Source organism: Dasypus novemcinctus, chromosome 7 (genome assembly GCF_030445035.2).
Source record: "Dasypus novemcinctus isolate mDasNov1 chromosome 7, mDasNov1.1.hap2, whole genome shotgun sequence".
Taxonomy (NCBI): Eukaryota; Metazoa; Chordata; class Mammalia; order Cingulata; family Dasypodidae; genus Dasypus; species Dasypus novemcinctus.
Genome location: NC_080679.1, coordinates 125,405,374 through 125,431,550, shown reverse-complemented (window position 1 = coordinate 125,431,550; position 26,177 = coordinate 125,405,374). Strand labels below are relative to the sequence as shown.

The window sequence follows — 26,177 nt, the reverse complement described above, 5'->3', positions numbered from 1 at the left end:
AGAATAGAGTAACCAGCAACCAGTCAACCAAATTCCAACTGCTTTTTCTCAAATAGTGTCTTTCTGTTACTTTATCTGTTATTCCACTGCCAAGTGGGCTTCTTGTTTCAATAATTGCTGGTGGATAAGCTACACGACTGATTAGCTGGCAGCTGGGTGACCTGTTAGAGGCCAGGCTACCATAGGCCATTTAGCTCTGAGGAAGTGTTTCCATGTAGTCACTATGTTGTTTTCTCTACTCCCAAATCTAAAAGAAGAAAAGGTTATGAGTGGTTTTTAGTGTATCTCTTCTAATAAATGTTGTCTTTTTCCCAACCAAAAAAAAATCACTCTGCTGGAGGCTTTTCATCACTCTTCATATCATGATTAACTCCTTCCTTTCCATTCCTTTCCTTTCCTTGCCCAACACTCTCTGTTCTATCATCTCCAGACACAGATCCTGCTCTCATCTCAAATCAGCCTCCCTGGAATTTCATTCATTCATTATCCCATATCATCTGTAACTCTGGTGAGTTATAACTTGCTCTTTTCTAGTAAATTCACTATTAACATTTATTTTTAGTGTAATACTCCATTGTTTAAAGGTGTCTTCAAAAGTTGTTTTTTGAAAAATGAATAGCCGTTGTATATTCTGTATAGATGACAAATATATCATTTGATCGTCTCCAACGGTTTCTAAATTCAGTTCCTTGCTTAACTTCTTTTACGGAAGATGGAGAAGTGACCACATGTAGTTCAAGTTATTAGAGGTTTCCCCAGAATTCCACCTGTTCCCAAACTGCTGGGGTGAAGAGGGTTCCTGGCAGAGAGGACTAAGTAGGTTGAGAAAGAAATTGAACCAAAGGAAAGGAAGGAGCTCGAAGGTCAGGCCACCAAGTGAAAAAACTAAGTCTTATTGATATGTTGATCTCTTTTCCTCTAATACTGTCCTAAGCGTAATCTAAAATTAGGGTGGTTTTTCACTCTATGTAAGAAGTAATTGCGTGCTGTTATTTGGACGTTCAATTGTGTAAATGTATGTTAATCTTTATTTAATGCTATCATTAAGGATTATGAGCCCACTGTGCTTCTGGTTTGAGGCCCCAGTCCCAGTAAGATTAATTGTGTCTTTGAAAATAAGATAAGGAACATATGAAATTTCATGAGACTATAAATTAGCTTAGGTAAAAGAGCATTCTTTGAAACTTGAACTCTTCTATATCTTTTCAGATTCTTTCCCGCTTGGGAGGTTGGGGTGGGTTGGAGGTTGGGGTTCTGGCTTCTCAGATAATGAATCATTGTGTCTGATTTTCTTCCATTTTCTTTGATCACAGTATGAATATAGCAATTTGTATCTAAATCTTAAATGAAAATAGCCAGCCAATTCCCAGATTTCCTTATTTCTCTCTACATGCTTGTCAATACTTGGAAGAGATTGGTAACATTTTAGAAAATAGTCTAGGGATTTTATAGGCCTTTCTTGCTGATCGACTAATGAAAGGAAATATCTCCTAAAAAACCTAACTAATAAATCACAGAGTGATTGCTTTCAAGGAGAATGTCAGTAGAGAAGAGTATACTGCAAATAATGACACGTGATTAGCTCTTTCTTTTTAGAGTTCTAGGTAAGATGAAATAATAGAGCAGTTAAGAGAAGCTTCTGGAAATTAGGCTTTAATCCCATGTCACCTCTATCCTCTTTATATGTTGGACCTCTCCATATATCAGGCTATTTATTTGTAAAATAGAGATGATAAAACTACCTCATAGCGTTGTTCAGAAAGTTAACTGAGATACAAGCACAATGACTGCTACATATTAAAGCGAAACACAAAACAAAACAAAATAACTATAAAATTGCCAAATTAAGATTGCAGTCAGAAACAGGGTAAGGTAATTGTTCACTGAAGAAGAAGTGAAGTAGAAAAATTTTTGGTTCCATTTATCTACTGTGTAATAAATACCACACATGGCTTAAAAAAAACAAATGGCTTAAGGGGGCAAACTAGTCACTTATTTTGCCCATGGATCTGCAGTCTGGCCATGGCCTAATGGGGAAGGCTCATCTCTGCTCCACACAGAAGTCAGCTGGGGCTGAAAGATCCACTTCCAGGTTGGCTCACTCCTGTGGCTGCCTATCATCCTGGGAGCTCAGCCTGGACTGAGCGCTAGGAGCTTCAGTTCCCCCACGGGAGTCTCTCCACAAGCTGCTTGGGCTTCCTTGCAACATGGTGGCTAGGTTCCAGAGTGAGTATCCCATGAGAAGTGAGAGCATGCTAGCTTCTTGAGGCTTGGACCCAGAATCTGGGACAGCAGCATTTGCATCATATTCTGTTAATACTGATATTAGTTAAGTAGTCAGAGAACCCAGGGAAGGAGACTTCACCTCTCAAGGACAGGCATGTCAAAGATTGTGTGGACTTATTTCAAAACTGCCATAGCATATAACTCCAAAGCTTGCCCAGACTGTGAGTCTTGTACACTTGTAAGTGAAGGATATACAGATACATCATCATCCATGTCTTTGAATCTCTAAAAGATTCTCATATCAACCAGAAGTTGTCAAAAGAAAACTCCTGCTTAAATGGACTTAACCTAAAATGAGACAGTTGAGCCTACTAACTGTAGGCTTTGCTTGGTCTTTGTGCCACAACTTTACAGTTTGTGGTCTAGTTTAACTTAGTCATATATCTTTGTGGGAAGGCTGCCCTTTGTCTTGATGGTGTTTTCCTCAAAATTTATACACACATAGTAACTAGTGGATAATTTATGATGCTGTCCAGAAATAAGTTAGCTTTTGACATGCTCATGGATCACCCAGGTCAGCCTACTATCATTATCCAGAAAAGGAGCCAGTATCTTATTGTGATAAAATAGCCTACTCACTCCCTTTCTCAACAGTGAGATTTTTAACGGGAGGATTTTTAATTTTATGTTATCTATAGTAAGTTCACAAGATCATTCATTCTCTGAGAAAAAAATTCTTGATTACTGCTTTGACAAAGATGGTAAATGTTAATGTAAATGGCGTAAATAATATAAGAGTACGGTAGGAACATATTATATATATGATTAACTAGAAAATAATGGAATGCCTTGCCCTCTTCTAGCATTTGTTTTGAGAAGGGGGAGAGAAAATTCGAATTCATCTTAAGTTATTTTATTGTATTTACTTTCTCTAAGGCAAAACTTGCTCTCTTCTTCTAATAGGCATACATTTATACATGATCAGAATGTAAAGGTCTAATATTTAAAAGATTTGGGCTGGATTTTAAAGAACAGTTCTTTAAAAGTACTTAATTTAGTTTTTATACATAGTCTTAGAATAATAAACAGAATATTTAAATAATGAAATAATGAGGAGAAAGGTTGTGGTTATCTCCCCAAGTCCTAACGTCTACCTGCTTTAATAATTTTATTGCCTACCCTCCTGTAAGTTAAAGAATTACTCTAATTCAGGTCCCTACCTAATGGGATTTCATTCTTCAAATATGAAAAACTTCTAAATAAGCGAAGCTTTATATTCGCTGAACCTGCCTTTGACCCAAATTGATCTAGATTTACCTTGATTTATGATTGTAGTGGTCATTCTCACTAAGTTTGACCTCTTCAGTCTGAACTGCAGCAACGAAAGCCAAGTTCAGTGAGCCCATTGAAATTTGTATTACTTGCCCTACTTATGTCTTCTTATGAATCACAGTGCTGGAATTTTGTGCCACTTAAGAAATTGTTTGTTTTTCCAGACTGGTTACTATATTAGGATTTTGGGTTCGTGTAATCATCATTAAACAAGAGCCCTGACACCTTCTCTGTGGGTATTATCAGGGCTCTGAAATTAAATTGAAAATTAGACACATATTAGCAATGGGAAAAACCTCAGCATTTTTTTGTTTCTGTTCAGGAAAATGCAAACATGCAGCTTTAAGCAGAAGAGTCCTAGGCATCAGACCTGACTTGGCTGGGGGCAGCTCTGAGCAGGCCCTGGGATCACCAAGCTGATGGCTATGCAGCCTGTGTGCATATGTGAATTACCTGCCTGAGCTTCAGAGACCACCTTTGGGCCGTTGAACGTTTCCCATCGAGCATTGCCCAAGGCTTCCTTATGCTTGCTTATGCTTTGAGGGGCTTAGGTAACTTGTACTGCTACTTCTGTCTACCCAGTGAGGCATGAGCATCAGTGAGGCTGAATTGCCTTGAAAATAGAGTATGGATTAGAGTGGACTTCCTGATATTCTATTCTGGAACTATTGTAATTAGTAATGGAAGAAAATGTAGCATTGATGTGGAGAAAGTGGCCCTGGTAGTGGCTGAGGGTAGGGAGAGGGAAGAAGAGATATGATGTGGGGGCATTTTCAGGACTTGGAGTTGTCCTGGGTGGTACTGCAGGGACAGTTGCTGGACACTGTATGTCCTACCAGGGCCCACGGGGTGGACTGGGGGACAGTGTAAACTACAATGTAAACCACTATCCATGTGGTGCAGCAGTGCTCCAAAATGTATTCACCAAATGCAATGAATGTGCCATGATGATGAAAGAGGTGGTTGATGTGGGAGGAGTGAGGTGAGGCTGGTGAGGTTTATAGGGGGACCTCATATTTTTTGAATGTAACGTTAAAAATAAATAAATAAAGCCAAAAAGAAAAAAGAAAGAAAGAAATAAGAAAATGCAATGACCTCTGTGGACTCTGTTTTCCAGAATTAGGAAGCATCTCAGAGAGTTAAGATTGACCTTGTGTAGAGCCTGGTTTAGGACAAGTTTATGAGTATGGTAAAAACCAAAAGCAAAGCCTGTGAATTATTTGTCTCATTGATGCTAAAGAGATTGCTCTGCACAGAGACCCTTATCCAGAATTTATATCAGAAATGTGAGGCCCTTGGCCATGATTGTATAAAATCTGAGGCAAGCGTGCACCTCACTGGGGATCTCATGTACTTATAGGACAACTATTCTCCTCTCTCAGATACATTTCTGCTAAGAACAATATATATATATATATATTTTAAGTCGACAAAAATTTACCAGAAGTTACAGTAATGGGTGGTAGTAATGGCATCATAACATTGTGAAAGTAATTAACACCACTGAATTGTACATTTAAATGTGGTTAAAAGGGGAGCTACTAGGTGGTTTATATGTTAACAGAATGAAAAGTTTTAAAAACCACAGAAGTGTAAAACACAAACAGTAAACGGTAACATAGCCTATGGGCCATAATTAATAACATAATTATATACTTCATTAATTGTGTCAAAGGTACCACACTAATACAGTGTTACTAGTAGGGAAAACTGCATATGAGGCATGGAGTAAGGGGAGGAATATTGGAACTCTATATTTTCTGCATGACGTTTCTATAAAAATCATATTAAAAAAAGGAAGAAAAAAACAAATGCCAGTGAAAATTAATGAGAAAATAGGGTATTTCCTGGAGGTATTGGGAACTCTCTGCATTCATAGTGTAGGTCTCTCAAAAGTACATTTAGGGGAGCCAATGTAGCTCAGTGATTGAGTGATGACTTCCCACTTACGAGGTCCCAGGTTCAATTCTAAACACCCTAGTTCCTTAAAAGAAAAAAAAAAAGGAAAGTACATTTAGAGACATGTGACAAGAAGCAGCACCAAGCTTATGCTGCAATGTGTACCCCCTTCTGCTCCAGATACCTAGTAGTGAGAGATAACATATAAAAAGAGACCCCCAGAAAGACAGAGCCAAACTCAGAAAGAAGACAAAGAATACTGTAGAGCAGGAAGAGAAGTGCTAATTGGTGATCAGGGTAAAGCCACGGCCTTGGAGGATCTAGGTCCTGAAGCAGAAAATGGGGGTTTGGAGTTCGCTCCTGTGGGCTGTGGCGTAAAAGAGACCACAAATTTCCCGCTGACACAGGAGATCAGAATCTGGCCTTCTGCTCAAAGCCGGGGTACAGTGAGCCTCCCCACTTTTGCAGCTCCCATGAAAGAAGGTTGGAAAAATCTTTGCTGACCTGTTACCTGGCACTTTGTGGGCAGAGGAATGTGGGAGAACAATAATATCCAGCTTGTGAGCCAAGCTACCTGCTTGGCCAGTAACTGAAAACACCAAAGCCCCAAAATAGCTGCCTGGCAGAACTCCAGTACACCATTACAAAACCCAGTATAAGACTGAAACCTTTTACTCAAAATGAATGTACAAATCCAAATTCCATAGCACACGAATAAACCTCATGCTAAAAAAGAGAGCCAAAATCCCAAAAATCAGAATATGGTTGGATGAAATTAAATTTGTAGAACAGTTTGATAAGGACTTTAAAATAGGTACACTAGGACATTCAATTAGATAAATGCCAGCAATCTTCCATTTAAAGATAAAAACAAAGTATGAAATAAAACTAGGTGGAAATTAAAAACAGGTGGAAAATAAGAACCATTTAGAAATCTTAGGAATTAAAAAAACTTAACCATTGAAATAAAAAATACCAACAGATCAGAAAAACTTTACACTAGACGTAGTTGAAGAGAAGGTTAATTAATTGGAAGATAATGCTTCTAGAGGTGAGGAAGGAATCTCCTACAGGGTCAGAGGGACGGTGGCCCTGCTGGCCCCCTTGATTTTGGACTTCTGGGCTCCAGAACTGTGAGAGAATACATTTCTGTTGTTTTAAGCCAGTCGGTTTGTGGTACGTTGTTACAGCAGCTCCAGGAGTCTAAGACAGATCACTGAGAAGTTCTGCCTTTCTGGTCCTCACTCGTGTCGTGATCCAAAGAGAGGCTTTTAGGAACAGCACAGGGCTCTCTGAGAGGTGGCGGCTGCTGTGGCAGCTTCCGGGTGCTTGTCTGTGACAGCCTCAAGCTTCCTTAGGAGGCTTGCCACCCTGGGTGTGGAGACCATTCGTGGATACACAGCCCCTCCCTGTGTTCTCCAGGGGTTACGGGACTTCTGACCATATACGGAATCTCCAGCTTATTTAAATCAAACCCAACCCAAAGCAAGTTTTCTTCAACACTGTTCTAGGCTCTGTGAAGACCAGGGTTTCCCAGGCTTCCTCGAAGGCTGGTTTATTCAGATCTGGCTGCATGGACGAGACTACCTGTCCCCTGTCACCATGAGAATCCATAGATTACATCAGCCAGTTCCAAGAGTGGTCAGGAGTGCAGACACCTGACAGTAGTCGACCTGCGTTCAGTCCTGGTTCTCCCACCTGGTTCTAGCTATGTTGCCTTGCGTGGAACACCTAACTTCTCTTATTCCTCTGTCTCCTCTTCTGTAAATGGGGAACAACCAACCTCAAAGGATCAAAATAGTTAATTCTGGGAAATGTTTAGACTTCCTGGCACACAGGAAGTACTCTCAGTGTGGGCTCTTGCGAACTTTATAACATAAGAAAGTCTTCCCTTGCCACCAAATTAGCTGGTTATAAAGAAAAATAATATTTTCCATTTCTCTTTTTTGTTTTGCAGCAAAAATCATGTTATTCCTTTGCAGTGCAGCTGCCCTGTGGATTTTGAATTTCATATTGCCTTGATTCAGTCTCATCGTGCCTTTACTATTGAGCCCAAATCAGGTAATGAGATTCAGGATTTCCAGTTTCCAAGTACTTAGGGTTCTCTGACCAAAGGGGATTTGGAAAGTTGGTGTCAAGTTCTAAGAGAGAATAAGCAACATTTGAAGCGGGTAATTTTGTGTGTGTAACATTAACAAATTTTATATATCTGGCAATGTTAATTGGGTTTGGAGACTTGGGAATAAGAACACTTTGGTATAACTTTAATACTCAATACTTTATAATAATATCCAGGTTAGCTGTGTCCATTATCAGTGCTTAAAAGCCGAAGTGAATCCTCTGTCATTTCTAATTTTAGCTCTTGGTACATCCTTGGTATTCACCTTTAATTCAATTTCAAATAAAATGGGAATATTCTTTCCAAGAGTTCAGAATCTTCGTGATGGTTTTAATAGGTTTGTGTCATGTGTGATGTGAAAAATCCATCTTTGCCTGCCCCAAAGGACATAGTTCTCAGTGCTGCTCTGGAGTCTCTGTGAGACCTGAGACTTTGCCGTGTTTATTGCTGTATCTCGGGTTCCTAAAAGAGTGCCTGGTACACAGTAAGTGCTCAATAAGTGCTTGTTGAATGGCTGAATGGGAGGTGCATGGGGCAGAATGTAGCAAGAGGAGAGTAGTATAACCCTCAGAGGAGGGGATAGACAAGAAGGAGGTATTCCAGGTGAACAAACTGATCTTTAGGCATTTATGAGAGAATGTGCAAGGCCTCTGTGGGGACAGTGGGGTGACCAGATGTGCGAGGGCAGAAGACCTCATTCTAGAAAGGAAACCAAAGCCTCTGGAAGTCAGAGAAAACACTAGCCCTATAGACCTAGGACCTTGACTCTTCCTCCCTCTCTCTTTCCTTCCTTTCCTTTTTCCTTTCCACACTTATTGAGCATTTACTATGTTCTGAGCTCCATTGGTACCAGGGATATAAAGGAGAAATAGGTTTGGTATAGAGTGATGTTTGATCTCTGAGAGAATAGTTTTCCATCTGAAGAATTGAAAGCAGAGAACTGAATTACACAAAAATATAGGGAAATGAATTGTTTGGGCACAAAGCTTACGTATGTTCCCAGTTTTTCCTTGTTTGGAGCATTAAAATTGACATCTGGCAATTAGCTTGAAGATTACTGTTCTGAGCGTTTACTTCTGATTTACTAATGCTGATGGATATGTATATAGATATTTATAATTGCCACAATAAAGTTATTATAAAGGATTAATGGAATAATTGACAAATGAGATCAATGTGAACATGCAGAAGTTTATTCAGGTGTATTTATCGAGAAGACGATTGTAAAGAATATAGAAATTCTTATCATGGGAAGACTATATTGAATGAACTTAGCAATAAAGAGTATCATGTTTTCTCCTTTCTTTCCTCTAAGGAATAATTCCAGCGAATGGGAAGGTGAATGTGATAATTAAGTTTACACCATTTCAGTATGGGACTGCACAGATAAAAGTGCAGTTATGGATTTCACAGTTCAACTCTCAACCATACGAATGTGTATTCACTGGAACCTGCTATCCCAACATGTCTTTAAAGTATGGCTTCTTTCACATGTTTCATTTATTTTTAAAAACTTCTTTCAAACTTCAAATCTTCATTTCTTCCATTCTATCTTTCTGTCTTATAAAAGATTGCCATCAAAAACTTATTTAGAATGATGAGCATGCATAAAATGTAACAGTAGTACGTCTGAGAGAAAGGGGTTTGCAAGGGTTACTTTCTTTTCACTTATTACTACTGATGGACAGTGAAAATTTGACTATATGCATATATTACTGTCAGAAATTTAAATTACAAGGCGGCCAACATAACATAATTATTTTAAAAGTTGAAGTACAACATTACAATTCATTGAGAGCCTGCTGTGTGCAGTGTCAGTTGCAAAGCACCATGGGAAACAGCCCATGCCCTCAAGATACTCATGACCAAGGAGCAGAAGTAAGTTGTGTAGAACAAGTTACTTCGATATAAGGTAGAAACTAAAATGTGTCACACAAATTTTTTTTAAAAAGCCCCATCAGATTTCAAATGAGAAGAGAAAGATGTGAAATGGAACTTTTACTTCTTACCAGTATTTACTGAACTTCAATTTTCACTTGAACATAAGCTGATATTTTTATATCCCAATATATATTGCAAGTTGTTTTCTAATAGCCATGAGTTCTATAAAAGTTAAAAGGAAAAGTTGACACAGTATAAATACTGCCCTTAGAAAATCCTTAAAATTATCTTGCAAATGAAAAAGAAATACCTTGATTTCTTCCTCTTTCCTTTCATTGCTAGATACATAGCTCCTATTAATATCATTAGACATATTAAAAGTGGAGTAACGAGCACACCAAAGTATAAAACTAACACCATTCTTTATTTTACATTTATACCATGATTTTCTTCTTAGCAGTTCAAAGTAGTCTAACCTAACTATGGAATATTAGTGAGTGCATATCCTGCAAAAAGCCAAGGTAGAAATAAAATCACTCAAGCAATAGACAAGTAGAATTGACTAAAAGCAAATAGTGCTAAGTTGTCCGGTGTCAGATAAGGGGGTCAACAAAATGCCACTTGCCATCTCATGTCATGTGCTGTAACATAGAAGGGCGTTTGTTGAAGACAGCACTTAAGTAGGATTTTGACCCGTGCATATCCTCCCACACACATGCTCTCAATACATGAGGGCATCTTCTATGTGTAGAAGCACCAAACAAATGCAGATGTGCCTTATTTCCCAATGAATTAAAGACTGTGCCTTATTTAGTACAGTTTTGACATTTTCAAGGACTAGGTCTCAAGATCTGCCTGTCTCCCATGACTGCGGATAGTATGATAACATATAGATTGCATCGTGAAGTACAGAAATTATACTGGCTGCAGCACTCTCTGAAAATGTCACAGATTGCTTTTCCTGTCTGCGTGTAGAGTGTGTGATGGACTTACCATGTCCTAAGTTTTTGGCATTGCCGAATTCCACATGTACCTTGTTAGTGTATCCCCTCCTTAGATGCCTCATTTCCGTCTTCACCACTAGCAATTAGATTTCTTTAGGGAACCGTGCCTCACATCCCCCTGCAAAGGTTTTGTTGCTCCCCTGTGTTTCACAGCCGAGGTGATAACAAAGGTCTGTTGAGATATGGATGGGGGCCTGCAGCTGACTCCCTAGCTAAGCTCCTCATCACTGCACATCAGCGCCTGTCAGTCCATATGGTCTTGCCAAACGACAGGTGATTCCTCGCCATGGACCTGGGCGGACATCTTCCATAGGTGGATGTTAAATCTGACATTGCCAGCAAACAGCCCTTACTTTCCAATGGGGAGTATTCAGTAGGTGCTCAGCAAATGCATATTGACTGTCAGAATGGATGAATATTAGCATATTCTTATCTAATGTCTGTAATGTCATGGAGGCATGCCATCCTATAAAACAATTCTGAACATAACCCAGGTCCCCTGAGTATCTTCTGCAGCCTTGGGACTGGGACCAGCTCCACCTACATCTGTCCAAAGGCAGTTTTCAGTTTAGAAAAGATCTGAAACGTTTGTCTGAATCTCTTTAAGACCTTTCCATAAAGAGTGGGCATATTCATTCTTTTGCTACGAAAGTAAATTTGGCTTTTGAAAACCAACAGCCTGTAAATTATGCTGGACCATGAGGGCATTTTCCAGCATACCATGTTTTTCACTTGCTTCTTTAAGAATGTAAGGAAAAACAGCTCTTGGTGGGATTATGATATTCTGATATCACATTTATTTTAGTACACCACTGTTTTAGCAGGCAATTCTTTTCAGTTTAATTATAATATAATCGACTATAAGTCATGGTATTATGAGAGGGAGCATAAAGACAGGAGCTTGAATCATGGATTATATACTAATTTAATATTTGTTTTAAAAAACAGCTTAGAAGAATTTGAAAGATTAAATACTCTTTCTAAGAAAGTAGGCGTTCCTCCAGAAAAGACAGTGCCACGTATGCATTTTCGCAGCTGTCCAGCAAAGCAAAAGCCTCAAAAGTGTAAGGTAAAGTGGACATTATTCTACAGATGATGGAAGGAATGATAGAGAGCAAAATAATTATCCCCTCTCCCCCCACCCCTTGTGGTTTCTTAGGAAATTGAATACCAGAACTTGAGGTTTCCAGTAAATTTATCAAATCCGTTTGCTGTAGCAACTGTTTTAAACCAAGAACCAGGAAAAATGAAGGTTAAAGAATTAAGAAAAGGTAACCAATATATCCATCATAAATCAACCCCTGGATGAATATGAAAAAAAATGATTGCTTGTCACATTTACTGTTTGCAAACAACAACAAGACTTGGTTAAGTAGCTGTTATGTTTTGCCATTAAAAATGTACTTTCCTTTTGGCAAATGCTTCCGATTTGATTCCTGGTATAATCGTATCATCATTGTTTTCTTCTTCCTTCAGTTTTGGACCAAGGCAATGAGATTTCAAAAACAAGAGAAATGAGGGAAGCACTGTTTGAACAGAAAGTCAGACAGGACACTCAAGAAGAAATCGAAAATCACCTTAAGTGGTAAATACTGATCAGTTATTTGTGTCAAGTTGCTGTATGATTCTTTTTAGATGAACCCTTTTTATATGTGGGACACAATGAAATGTAATAACTTTTTATGCCCTTTGAAGTATTTGATTGTTGTCTCCGCTCAAAAGATGACTCTGTTTCCAAATGGTGTTTCTATTTGGAGTAAATTAATGTGATCAAACCACACTCTATCTAAGCGAGACCGATTGGTGGCAGCAGTGGAGTTCCATGCATGGCTGAGACACTGCTGGCAGCACCCTCCTCGCTCCAGGAGAGAGCTTGGTGACTTGGGCACTCAAATCTCACCCTATCCCCTCTCACTCCCCCATGGTCCCCTGTGCCCCGAGCTCGAGCCCCTGGAGCCCTCAGGATGCCAGCCCTGGTGGGAAGAAGCGGGAGACTCCTGGCAGAGGCTTGAAACTTCACACGTAAGAATTCCTCCTTGTGCTTCTGTGATCAAAATGGAACCTTTCCACAATTAAAAAAAAAAAAAAAAAAGGATCATCCCCAGCATATTCAACATAACAAAGATTTGGCTAAAGTCAACTTTAGAAAGACTTTAAAAGAGCTAAATACACTCTTCAAAAGTGTCATTGAGAAATGCTCTAATCCCTGCCCTTGCCTTCACATTTCCCAGACAGACAAGAACATCTTAATCTCAAAGACGTTCAAAAACGGTGCTTACAACACCTTGCTACCCCATTTTAATGGGGAAAGGCCTCTGTTTCTCACAGAAAAACCTTCTCTTCAGTGCAAAGTCTGTTTTTACGGTTATGCTAAATAGCTAAACATAATTTTAAGACATAATTGTTCCGATTATAAAATCCTGAGATGTTGTCATTGTAGAAACCTGAAAATATTATTTTAAAAATATAGAGAAGGTAAAAAAAAAAAGGTCACCAATATCCACCTCCCAGCATGACCCCAATTAATGCTTTGGTGCATTTCCTTCCTTTTATGTTGATCTGTAACGTCCTTGAAATCACCTTCTAAATTCAAGTAAAGATCTTAACTATGTCAGCTGTTTATGTTGACAGATTTAAAATCTGTAATAGGGAAACGGACTTGGCCCAGTGGTTAGGGCGTCCGTCTACCACATGGGAGGTCCGCGGTTCAAATCCCGGGCCTCCTTGACCTGTGTGGAGCTGCACCATGCACAGTGCTGATGTGCGCAAGGAGTGCCCTGCCACGCAGGGGTGTTCCCCGCGTAGGGGAGCCCCACACGCAAGGAGTGCACCCCATAAGGAGAGCCACCCAGCGCGAAAGAAAGTGCAGTCTGCCCAGGAATGGCACCGCCCACACTTCCTGTGCAGCTGAAGACAACAGAAACGGACAAAAGAAACAAGATGCAGCAAATAGACACAGAGAACAGACAACTGGGGGAGGGAGGCGGAATTAAATAAATAAATAAATCTTTAAAAAAAAAAAAAACAACCTGTAATAACACTTGGCCTAAGTTCACTCACTATTTGTTCTTGTGTGCACACACACACGGCCACAAACACAGACATGTGCATACACCATCTTTTTTCTTGAACCATTTGAAAGTAACTTACAGATATTTTGAAGCTCCATGTAGCTCCCTAAGAGCAAGCATATTCTCCTATATTACCATGATCACTTCCAAGAAATTTAACATGAATATAGAAATACTACTTAATCAGTTCAGATTTCCCCAGTAACTGGGGTTTGTTTTTGTTTTGTTTTGTTTCATTTTGGGATAGGGGGAATCCAGGGTCCAATCAAAGACCATATAATTTGTGTTTCATTTTCACATCTCTTTAGTCTCCTTTAGTCTAAAAACAGTTCCCCAGACTACCCTCCCCCTTTTAAAAATCAGAGCAACTACTTATTCAGAACATGTGCCAGGCTCTATGATAGATACATTACATGCCAGATTTTGCTATTGAGATAAAACAATTCACATAACATAAAATTCACCACTTCCAAGTGTATAATTCAGTAGATTTTGGTGTAGTCACAATATCACGCAAACTTTGCCACTAATTCCAGAAAATTTCTTACCGCCTTTAAAGGAAACCCTGGACACAGTAGTCAGTCACTCCTCATTTCCCACCCCCCACACCAGCCTTTGGCAACCACCCATCTACTTTGTGTCTTTATGGATTTGCCCCTTCTGGATGCTTTCATATCAATGATGTCATACAATATGTGGTCTTTTGACTGGCTTCTTTCACTTAGCAAAAAGTTTTCAAGGTTCATCCATGTTATTGCATGTATGACTACTTCATTACTTTTTATGGCTCCATTGTATGGATAGACCACATTTTGTTTATCCATTTATCAGTTGATAACTTGGGTTGTCTGCACTTTTCGCCTTTGTGAATAATGCTTTCTGAACATCTGTGTACAAGTTTCTGTGTGGATGTATGTTTTCTGTTGAAAATATGCCTAGGAATGGAGTTACTGGATCATGTGGCAATTCTGTGTTTACTGTTTGAGGAATTACTGTTTTCCAAAAAAGCGGCGCCATTTCATATTCTTGCCAGCAATGCAGGGGGATTCCTATTCCCCCACACCCTCACAAACACTTATTTCACCCTTTTAAAAATTATAGGCATCCTAGTGGGTGTGAAGTGATATCTCTTTGTGTATTTTTTTTTTAGGTCTGAGCCGAGGTTTCATACGTGGAGGCTGGTGCCCAACTACTGAGGCGCATCAGCCTCCTTGAGTTGTTTTTTTTACATTTGTTTGCTTGTTGTTTTTTTGTTTTTAGGAGGCACCAGGGACTGAACCTGGAACATTCCATGTGGAAAACAGGTTCTCCACTGCTTGAGCCATATTCGTTCCCTTCTCATTGTTTTGATTTGCATTTTCCTACTGAATAATGATGTTGGGTACCCAGATGTTTTATTATTCATAAATATTTTAGCATCTGTCCCTAGTAAAGAAGCTTCCTTTTGTAGAACACATTATTCATGTTGGTTATGTTGTTGGAGGCTCTACAACTCTCTCCCTCATGCTGTCTCCAATGTTTCAACATCCCTTTTCAGTTGTGGAATACAGCCAGGACCTTCCACCCTAAATTTGACTGTGGTATTCTGATGGGTTTACAGAATAGTTGCTGGGGTTAGTTTTGTTTTGTTTCTCTCCCTAGGCAGGTGCACCTTGGTAAAGATCACATGTCTTTTAAGTTTAAAAAAGAGCTTACTGAAGAATACCAAAGAGCATGCGCCAAATCTAAGGTCAGAATTACTGCTGATTTTTTTCTTTTTCATTTTAAAAAATTTTTATTCTGGTAACACATATACAACATAAAATTTCTCATTTTAACCACTTTCAAATATACAATTCAGTGTTGTTGGCTACACTTGCAATGTTGTGCTGCCATTTATCTATTACTGAAACTTTCTCATCATCCCTCAACCAAAACTCTAGCTATTAAGCGTTAATTCCCCATTCCCACTCCTGCCCCATCCCTGTTAACCTGTAATCACAGACTTACTCCTAACTTGATATCTTTTATTGCACTAACTGTTTTCAGCTTCTGCTGTATGTGCAAGATGCCATGTCAGGGGAAAAGAATTTATAGTCAAGTTGGGAGTATGGGAGGCCGATGACAAGTACATTGTTAACTATAAATCAAGACTGGTCCTCAGTGTTACAACTGAGTGTTGTGGGAATTCAGAAGCCAGAGAGGAAAGAGCCTGGTTGGAAAACCTTCCTGGAAAACATGATCTTAGCTTGAAAAGTGGTAAAGGGTATGAAGGTATGCCAGATGGAGGGAAGGTCTCAAATTCCGGCTAGAATTCTGACGTGAGGTGCCTTTGTCCCATGCTTTGGGGAGCAAAGACCAAGACAGTGACCAGGAGCCAAACTAGAGCCAGATCTGAAGAAGGAGTAAAGTGGGAAAACTGGACCACAGCTAGGATACTGAGCAACCCCTAGAGGTTCAGGGTGGGGAGCAGAGGCACTCAGGCTGTGGGATAGGGGATGCACATGGCCTCACCACAATTTGGGAGGCAGGTGGTATTTGTAGCAGCCGGAAGCTGAGTGTAGGGCTCAGAGGACAAGTCCAGAAAGTCCATGGGGGCAGAGGAAGTTGACCTCAGCTTGGAGATCCATGTAAGAGGAGCTTGGACTTAATTGCTAGATCTTGTGGAAACATCCCTTATATTTAAACTGCATGTGTGAGCTTCTGGTAAATGAACTGAGCAACAGTGGGTAGGATGGATTGGAGATAAAAATATATCATGGGGAGCGGATGTAGGTCAAGTGGTTGAGCACCAGCTTCCCAAGAATGAGGTCCTGTGTTCAATCTCCAGTACCTCCTAAACATATATATACATATATATGTATCTTATCAGTTATGAATTTGTTTTTCATACAGAATGCATTTTCCCCTAGATTTGGCATCCATATCAGTTATTTGATTTTTTCATAATTTTTCAAAAGATAAATAAAAGAATGTCATTACCCTATATCAATAAATCTTAGCGTTTGAGTGGCACATACTAGATTTTCATTTAAATTTAATTTTTCAGATTCTTGAATGCTATTTTTAAAGCAAATTATCAAGTGTTATCTGTGAAACCTGCAATAGAATGTATTTCCTAACTTTTTAAAGAGATCATTGACAAGCTATGACTAGGTCAATGTGAGATTTACGACCGTATTTGCCAGCATTTATTCATTTGTCAAATAGCTTTAGAGAGCACCCATTGTGAGGCAGAGTCTCTACCAGTGACTAAGCAATGGTCCTCATGAAGATCACAGTACAGACTCTTAGAGACAATTTAACATATGCCAAGTGCAGTGATAGAGATAGGACTTGTTGCTCCATTGTAGGTGAGGGGTAAGGAGAGGGAGAAGATAAAATGATTCCTGGATTTCCAGTTTGGGTGCATGTTGGCTGTTCTGAATGAGATCCCAAGTACCAGAGGAAAACCTGACTTGCAGGGAAGATGAAGTGTTCAGTTTTGGGACTTGCTGCATTTGAGGTGACTGAGGACCACCAGGTGGCACCTAAGTGGACAGGTCAGAGCAAGAAACAGAGCTTCAGATGTGATCAGATCAGACGTAGAGGAGGAGATCTGAAGAACAATTGTGGAGATCCAGGAAAAAGCATGAGAAAGGAGGTGGCACAATGCAGGAAATGAGAGAAATTCACAGTTTCAGGAGACAGCAGAGAAATGGTCAGAAAGGTCAGGAGAACTGGAGGACTCAGAGCCTAAGGAAGAGTTGTGTTCAAGTAGAGGGAGGAAGGATCGGTCAAGTGCACAAGAAGATTCCAGGGTGATAAGGCTTGGAAGATACACCTTGGAACTGGCATTTTGGAGCTCATGGTTGGTTTTAAGGATGGCCATTTCAGTAGACTTTTAGAGGCAAAGAAGTTAAACTAATGGAACAAGGACTATGTTGAGGTGAGAAGTAGAGATAGTTTGAGTTTGAGAAGTTGAAATGAGCAGAAGTAAAGAAAACTCTTCTGGACATTTAGAGGGTCCTGAGGGATCAGGGAAGAAGTTTTTGAGCTGGAAGAACTTGAGCATATTTTTTAGGTGTAGGATAAAGAGCAATTATAGAGGAAAAGTTTGAAGAAGCAGGAGAAGGTGATCACTTAGAGAATGAGCTCCAGAGGGGACCAAGGTCCTGGGGCAGCTTATCTATCATGAGGAGGAAGGACTGGGACAACCCCGTTAGCAAGGATGGTGAGTCTAGACAGGTTTGTGTGCAGGGAGATGGGCCGTCCAAGGAGGTGATGCTTGTGGCCCTGTCTTTCTGGATGGTTCAAGAAGCAAGGTCAGTTGCACAGAGTGAGGGGGTCAGGTAGGGGTTTGAAGAGAGGGGTGTGGGCTTGCAAATTGATTGAGGCGAGCAGGAGGGGGCATCCACATGCTTGGCAGTGCTCACCAGGACAAGTGGAAGGGTGAGCAGGCTCCAAGGCCCTGGTGTTTTTTCAGGGACCTATTCCTTGTGTCCAGGGGATTTCATCTGACAGGTGACCCTGGCAGGGAACACCTGGGGCCCAAGACATATGGCAGAGAGCTGGGAAAAAGAGCTGGCAAGGATGGGGTGGTGGAGGGAGCTACGGAGGAAGGGGTGGGCTTTACAGCTGGATGGTGCAAATCCTAAAGGATGATGAGGTTTTACTCAGGGAAAAAGGACAATAACTATATTTTAAAAAATGAAGTTCTCAGGTCTGTGCTTCTATAAAAACCCCTTTAGTTTAAAAAGCAAGTATAATTATAATGACTTTTAACCTACATGTGTTTCCACCACTCCTAAGGGAATCCCAAGGGTGGGGTGCATTTGACTAATTGCTTAATGGGTCTCTACCAGCTTTGAAGAGAAACCAAGTTTTATGCACTTGTATTCAACTTTAATATTTCTGATGATCAAAAACCCAGCTAGATAGAGGAGACCCAGTTGCAGATGAAGAATTTCAGCGACTCGAGACCGAAGTTAACCACAAACGGATCATCCACAATCTAGAAGATGTGGGTAACTCTGGCTTTTCAAATTGTTTTTTCTTTTCTTTTATTTTTTTAATGTTATGTTAAAAAAATATAAGAGGTTCCATATACCCACTGCCCCCTTCACCCCACTCCTCCCACATCAACAATGCCCCCCACCACCACGGCACACTCATTGCACTTGGTGAACACACCCGGGAGCACTGCCCCACCACATGGATAACAGTCCACATTGTAGTTTACACTCTCCCCCAGTCCACGCAGTGGGTTATGGCAGGATACATAATGTCTAGCATCTGTCCCTGCAACATCATTCAGGACAACTCCAAGTCCTGAAAACACCCCACATCACATCTCTTCTTCCCTTTCTGTGCCCCCAGCAACTACCATAGCCACTTTCTCCAAATCAGTGCTACCATTCCTTCCATTACTAGTCACAGTAGTTCCATAGTAGAATATCAGTAAGTCCACTCTAATCCATATTTTATTCCTCCATCCTGTGGACCCTGGATTGGTGATGTCCACTCCACATCTATATCAAAAGGGGTCTTAGATTCCACATGGATGATGGATGCAATTCTCCTGCTTGCAGTTGTAGGCAGTCTCTGTTCCCTGGTGTGGTGGTTGACCATCATCACCTCCCTGTTAGCTGGCCTGGGTAAATCCAATGAACCAGAGGGTAAGAGTTGTAAGACTGCTGAGGCTCAGGGCACATGAACAGTCCAGAGATTCAAGTCTCCTGAGTGTATACCAACCCTAGCATCAACCACAGATGCAGTAAAAGTGCAGAAGAGACATGTGTAGAAAGGTCATCTCTGAGTCCATCTCCATCATACTCAGGAACACAAATTCCAAAGTAGGGCCAACTGACATGGCACTGAATTCCAGAGCCATCTGACATGACCATACAACCTGTGGGTATCCATTGCCCTCAGGACAACCAGTACCTAGGGTTGTACCTACTTTGGCTGCCTCAGGGGTCCTGCTGAACAGTGTGTAAGCACAACCCCTCTGATGACCTCCTGACTATTTTTTGAAGACTCTTAGCCATATAAACTCTTTTGTCTTTGCCATTTCCCCCTTTCATTCAAGGTCAAAAAGCAGTTTTTATCACACAGTCCTACATGTAGGCTGAGATATTCTGCTGGTCTGAGTTGACCCTTTTATTCAAGGTCTTTTTCTAGTTATGTTACCAGCTGGTGCTTGATAGTAATCCCTTGGCACCAGGGAGGCTCATCCCTGGAAGTCATGTCCCACATTGTGGGGAAGGCAATGCATTTTTATGCTGAGTTTGGTTTAGAGAGTGGTCACATTTGAGCAACATGGAGGCTCTTGGGAGGTAACTCTTAGGCACCCTGCAGCTCTAGGACTAGTTCATATTGCAGGCACACAGGCTCATAAGCATAGTCATCAGTATCAAGGGCTCATTGTTGGACCACCCTTCTTTGTTGGTCTTTGCCGTTGTACTTAGGGGATTGTTGCTGTTCCATTGGGGAATGTGGTAGAGCTCCGCTGGCTAGGAACTCAGCACTCCCTCAGTTGTCCTTTGTAACTGTAACTACTATGAAAATACCCAACATATATCCAAACATTTTTATGTACCCTATATATATGCTCTGGAGAACTCCCAACCATGTGTCCCCCATCAGTAACACCCCACACCAGTGTTCCTCCCCTGCCATAGTTGAACCACTCCGTGGTACAAAGCTTCTTCAAAAGTTAAGCAGAATAATATATTGTCAAATTCAATTAATAGGAAAATGAAATATAGTGATGGGTTTAAAAATTGGAAATAGAATACATATTAATTTAGGAAAACTAAAATAGAGTAAAAGTAAATTGGGGTATTAAGGGATGAAAACTATTATTAAGATTTGTTTTTGACATTTTGCATTTCATCACTGCAATAGGTATTACCATGTATGTACAGTGGCAAGGAAATTTCTTTCATTACTTCAGTGGCAACATCCTTGCTTTTTTTTCCCCTGATTTTTAATTTTGTCTTTACAAAAGTTTTAGATCACAGTAATTCATATATACAATATAGGGGATTCCCACATATCCAACATCAGACCCTTTCCCCCTTTTCCCAGCAATGATCCCTTTACATGTTCATGTTATATTTGCTGTAGCTGTTGTACAGATACTGAAACATAGCTTTCAAACATGGTTCCAGTTTGGTTTACATTATGGTTCATATTTTAGACTATACAATTTTCTAAATTTTTATTTACCTTATGTTTTAAATTATGGTTTATATTTTGGCCTATTGACTTTTATCCATTTTTGGTGTAATTTAACATGTTCTATATCCATCAATGCACGTTCCTGTGAAACACTTCCACTGCCCCCCAGTTACTCTGATTTCATCTATTCTATACCTCTGTTCTCCTCCCCTCAGGGCCCACAGTGACCAACGATCTTCATTACTTGAAGGACCAGATTCACAGATACTTGGAACAATGCCCAGGGCTTGACATACTAGACTGCCCTAACCCATTGGGAGCCACCAGTTCTCTCAAGAGACACAGTTCCTCTGTTTGAGAACATCAGTCCTCCCCAGGATATGGGTGCACCTTCACACTCATTTTATAGTTCTCCACCCAATGATATAACATACTATGACAAAATGAACACTCACACACTCCCTAAAAACCTGACCCCAGGCAGATGTCACACTTAAGCATCTTAAATGGGCAATCCTTTATGATATTTTCTGAAGAGTTTTCTCAACATTGTAGTTTCAACCACATACCTGAAAATCTCACTTGTTCAAATGTTCCCCTCATCCTCCCCATAATTCCTTGGGCCATCTGACCCACTCTCCCAACCCTTGCCTTCCCTGAAGCCTATAAAGCCCTAACCAAAGGTATTCCTATGCCCTCATCTTATCCCTTCCCTGTACTAATACTTGCCTCTAGCTTATCATAGATTTCACCCATGTGGGCACTTCTCACAACCTCCCCGCCCCAACTTCTTTAAGTGTGTGATCCAGTCTCTAGGTCTCTGAGACAGCTTGGTTTACTTATTTCATATCAGAGAGGTCATGTAGTATTTGTCTCTCAATGCCTGGCTTGCTTCACTCAACGCAAGGTCCTTAAGATTTCATCCATGTTATCCCATGTGTTTGTACGTATTCCTTCTTTTAGCTGAGTAGTATTCCATTGTATATATATACCACATTTTATTTATCCATTCATCTGTTGGTGGGCATTTGGATTGATTCCAACTTTTGGCAATAGTGAATACTGCTGCTGTGAACATTGGTGTGCATATATCGGTTTGTGTCCTTGTTTTCAGTTTTTCTGGGTATATGCCCAGCAGTAGAATTGCTGGGTCATATGGCAAATCAATAGCTAGTTTTTTGAGAAACTGCCAAAACTGTCCTCCAGAATGGCTGGATCCTTCTGTATTCCCACCAGCAATGGATGAGTGTTCCCATTCCTGCACATCCTCTCCAACACTCGTAGTCTTTTGTTTTTTTGATAGCCACCAGTCTTGTGGGAATAAGATGGTATCTCATTGTAGTTTTGATTTGCATTTCCCTAATAGCTAGTGATTTTGAGCATTTTTCCATGTGCTTTTTAGGCACTTGTATTTCTTTTTTGGAGAGGTGTCTGTTCAAATCTCTTGCCCATTTTTTAGTTGGGTTGTCTTTTCATTTTCGAGATATACGAGTTCTTTATGCATGCAGGATATTAATCTCCTATCAGATATATGGTTATATTCTCCCATTGGGTAGGCTGTCTTTTCACTTTCTTGACAAATGTGTTTGAGGTGCAAAAGGCTTTAATTTTGAGGAAGTCCCATTTATTTATTTGTTTTTTTGCTGCTTTGCTGCTTGTGAAGTTCCTGAAGTCTTTTCCTATTACAAGGTCCTGTAGATGCTTCCCTGCATTGTTTTTGAAGGTCTTTTTGGTCTTGGCTTTTATATTTAGGTCTTTGCTCCATCTTGAGTTGATTTTTGTATAAGGTGTGAGATGGTAATCCTCTTTCATTCTTTTGCATATGGATATCCTGTTCTCCAGGCATCATTTGTTGAAGAGGCCATTCTGTCCCAGTTGAATGGGTTTGGTGGTCTTGTCGAATATCATATGACTATATATATATATATGAGGATGTATATCAGAACTCTCAATTCGGTTCCATTGGTCAGTGTGTCTATCCTAATGCCAATACCATGCCCTTTTCACTCCTGTACTTTGAAGTATGTTTTGAAGTCAGGTAGTATGATTCCTCCAATTTCATTTTTCTTTTTCAATAATTTTTTGGCTATTTGAGATCTCTTTCCTTTCCAAATAAATTTCATAGTTTTTCTAGTTCATTAAATAATGCTTTGTTGATTTTTATTGGGATTACGTCGAATCTTAGATCAGTTTTGGTGGATAGACATCTCAATATTATTTAGTCTTCCTATCCATAAACAGGGAATATTCTTGCATTTTTTAGGTCTTCTTTGATTTCCTTGAACAGTGTTGTGTAGTTTTCTGTGTATAAGTCTTTTACATCTTTAATTAAATTTATTCCTAGGTATTTAATTTTTTTAGTTTACTATTGTAAATGGTATTTGTTTCTTGATTTCCTTCTCAGTTAGCTTATTATTAGTGTACAGAAATGCTACTGATTTTTACACATTGATCTTATAACCTGTGACTTTACTGAACTCGTTTATAAGTTCTAGGTGCTTTGTCATAGACTTCTCAGGGCTTTCTATGTATAGGATCATGTCATCTGCAAATAATGAAATTTTGACTTCTTCCTTTCCAGTTTGGATGCCTTTTATGTCTGTTTCTTGCCTCAGTGCTTGAGCAAGTACTTCCAACACAATGTTAAATAGAAGGGGTGATACTGGGCATCCTTGTCTTATTCCTGATCTTATAGGGAAAGATTTTTAGGATTTCACCATTGTAAATCATGTTAGCTGTGGGTTGTTCATATATACCCTTTATCATGTTCAGAAAGTTTCCTTTTATTCCAATCTTTTGCAGTGTTTTTATCAAGAAAGGATGCTGTATTTGGTCAAATGCTTTTTCCGCATCTATAGATAGAATCATGTGATTTTTTTCCTTCAATTCTTTTATGTGGTGTATTACATTAATTGATTTTCTTTTGTTGAACCTCCTTGCATACCAAGAGAGAATCCCACTTGGTCATGGTGTATAATTCATCTAATGTGTTTTTAAATACGATTAGCAAGTAGTTTGTTGAGGATTTTCACATCTAGGTTCATTAGAGAGATAGGTCTGTAATTTTCCTGTCTTGTGGTGTCTTTGATTGGCTTTTGTATTAGGGTAATGTTGGCATCATAGAATGAGTTAGGCAGTGTTCCCTCTGTTTCTATTTTTTGGAAGAGCTTAAGCAAGATTGGTGTTAGTTCTTTCCAGAATGTTTGGTAGAATTCACCTGTGAAGCCATCTGGCCCAGGGCTTTTCTTACTTGGGAGGTTTTTAATGATTGATTCTATCTCTTTACTTGTTATTGGTTTGTTGACATCGCCAGTTTCTTCTTTCATCAATGTAGGTTGCTTATGTATTTCTAGGAATTTGCCCATTTCCTCTAAAGTGTCCTTCTTATTAGAATATAGTTTTTCAAAGGATCCTCTTATGATGGTCTTTACTTCTGTGGGGTGAGTGGGTGATATCCCCTTTCTCATTTCTTATTTTGTGTATTTGCATCTTCTCTCTCTTTTTCTTTGTTAGTCTAGCTAAGGGTTTGTCAATTTTATTGATCTTCTCAAAGAACCAGCTCTTGGTTTTGTTTATCTTTGCAAGTGCTTTCTTATTTTCTATTTCATTTAGTTCTGCTCTTATCTTTGATATTTCTTTGTTTCTTCTTCCTGTGGGGTTACTTTGTTGTTGTTTTTTTTTTTTACTAATTACTGCAAATGTGCAGTTAGTTCTTCAATTTTTGCTCTTCTTTTTTGATGTATGAATGTATGGCTATCAATTTCCCTCTCAGTACTGCTTTTACTGCATCCCATAAATTTTGGTATGTTGTGTTATCATTTTCATTAGTTTCAAGGTAGTTATTAATTTCTTTTGAGATTTCCTCTTTAACCCACTGTTTTTCTAAGAGTGTGCTGCTTAATTTCCATATCTTGGTGTGAAATCTCAGCCTCTGGCCCTTGCAAATTTCCAGTTTCACTCCACTGTGGTCAGAGATATTATTTTGTATGATTTCGATCTTTCTGGATTCATTGAGCCTTTCTTTGTGGCCTAGCATATGGTCTATCTTGGAGAATGATCCATATGCACCTGAGAAAAATGTATGCTGTCTTCGGGTATAATGGGTGTAATGATCTGTATATGTCTGTTATATCTAGCTCCTCTAATATACTGTTCAAAGTTTTTGTTACTTTGTTGATTCTCTTTTGAGATGTTCTGTCCAGAGTTGATAGTGGTGTATTAAAGTCTCTCACTATAATTGTAGAGGCATCTATTCTTCACTTAGTTTTTCCAGTGTTTGCCTCACGTATTGGAGGCGCCCTTGTTAGAAGCATAAATATTTATGATTGTTCGTTCTTCTTGAAAGATTATCCCTTTCACTAATATGTAGTATCCTTTATCCTTCTTTGTCTCCCATAATTGTATCACATTTAAAGTCTATTTTGTCTGGTAGTAATATAGCTACTCCTGCCTTTTTTTGGTTATTGTTTGTTTGCAAGATTGTTTTCCAGCCATTCACTTTCAAGCTCCATGAATCCCTGGGTCTAAGATGTGTTTCTTGTAGTCAGCATATAAATGAGTCATATTTCCTTTTCCAATCTTTCAGTCTGAATCTTTTGACAGGTGAGTTAATCCATTAGCATTCAGTGTTATTACTTTCAAGGAATTATTTAGGTTAGCCATATTTTGTTTGGACTTGTGTTTGTCATATTTTGTTTGTTTTGTTCCTTCTCTTTTTGCTTTTTTGTTGCTTTCACACTCTCCTCCAACTCTGCCTCTCCTGGTTTTTTCTTTCTTCCTGCAGAACTCTCTTTAGTATTTCTTGAAGGGCAGGGTTCTTGTTGGCATACTCTTTTAATTTCTGTTTATCTGTGAATATTTTGAACTCTCCATCATTTTTTGAATGCTAGTTTAGCTGGGTAGAGTATTCTTGGTTGGAAATTTTTTTCTTTTAGTACCTTGACTGTATCATACCACTGCCTTCTTGCCTCCATGGTTTCAGATGCAAAATCAGCACTTAATCTTATGGAGCCTCCCTTGTATGTGATGGTTCTCTTTCCTGTTGCTGCTTTTAAAATTTTCTCTTTGTCTTAATCATTGGATAATTTGACAAGTGTATGTCTTGGGGTGGGCCTGTTGGGATTTATGATATTTGGGGTGTGTTTTTCTTCCTGGACATGTACATCCATCTCTCTCAGTAGATTTGGGAATTTTTCAGCCATTATTTCTTCCAACACCCCATCTCTCCCCTTTTCCTTCTCTTCTCCTTCTGGGATGCCTATAATACATATGTTTGTGTGTTTTGCATCATCATCAGGTCCCTAAGTTCCTGCTGTATATTTTCTATCTTTTCATCTATCAATTCTACTGTTTGTTTGATTTCAGATGCTCTGTCTTCCACATCACTAATTCTTTCCTCTGCCTCTTCAAAGCTGCTGTTATTTTTCTGAGAGTGTATTTTTGATTTCTTGAATTGTGCTGTTCATCACCATCATATCTGTTATCTTTTGTGTATGATTACAG

General features: G+C 39.4%; 1 protein-coding gene across 13 annotated transcripts in view; it reads left to right on the top strand.

Annotated features, from left to right (window-relative positions):
• LOC101430044 (cilia- and flagella-associated protein 221-like) overlaps nt 1-26,177 on the top strand; it is a 95,970-nt gene that overhangs the window by 29,663 nt on the left and 40,130 nt on the right. For all 13 annotated transcript variants that reach the window (XR_009186637.2, XR_009186638.2, XM_071216492.1 and 10 more), the window contains 7 exons: nt 7,415-7,518; nt 8,892-9,051; nt 11,410-11,530; nt 11,621-11,732; nt 11,938-12,046; nt 15,174-15,261; nt 18,424-18,513. Coding sequence is in view for 11 of the 13 variants with exons in the window: in XM_071216492.1 (XP_071072593.1) it covers nt 7,415-7,518; nt 8,892-9,051; nt 11,410-11,530; nt 11,621-11,732; nt 11,938-12,046; nt 15,174-15,261; nt 18,424-18,513 (784 nt within the window). In the remaining 2 variants the exon portion in view is untranslated. The remainder of the gene's footprint in view (nt 1-7,414; nt 7,519-8,891; nt 9,052-11,409; nt 11,531-11,620; nt 11,733-11,937; nt 12,047-15,173; nt 15,262-18,423; nt 18,514-26,177) is intronic.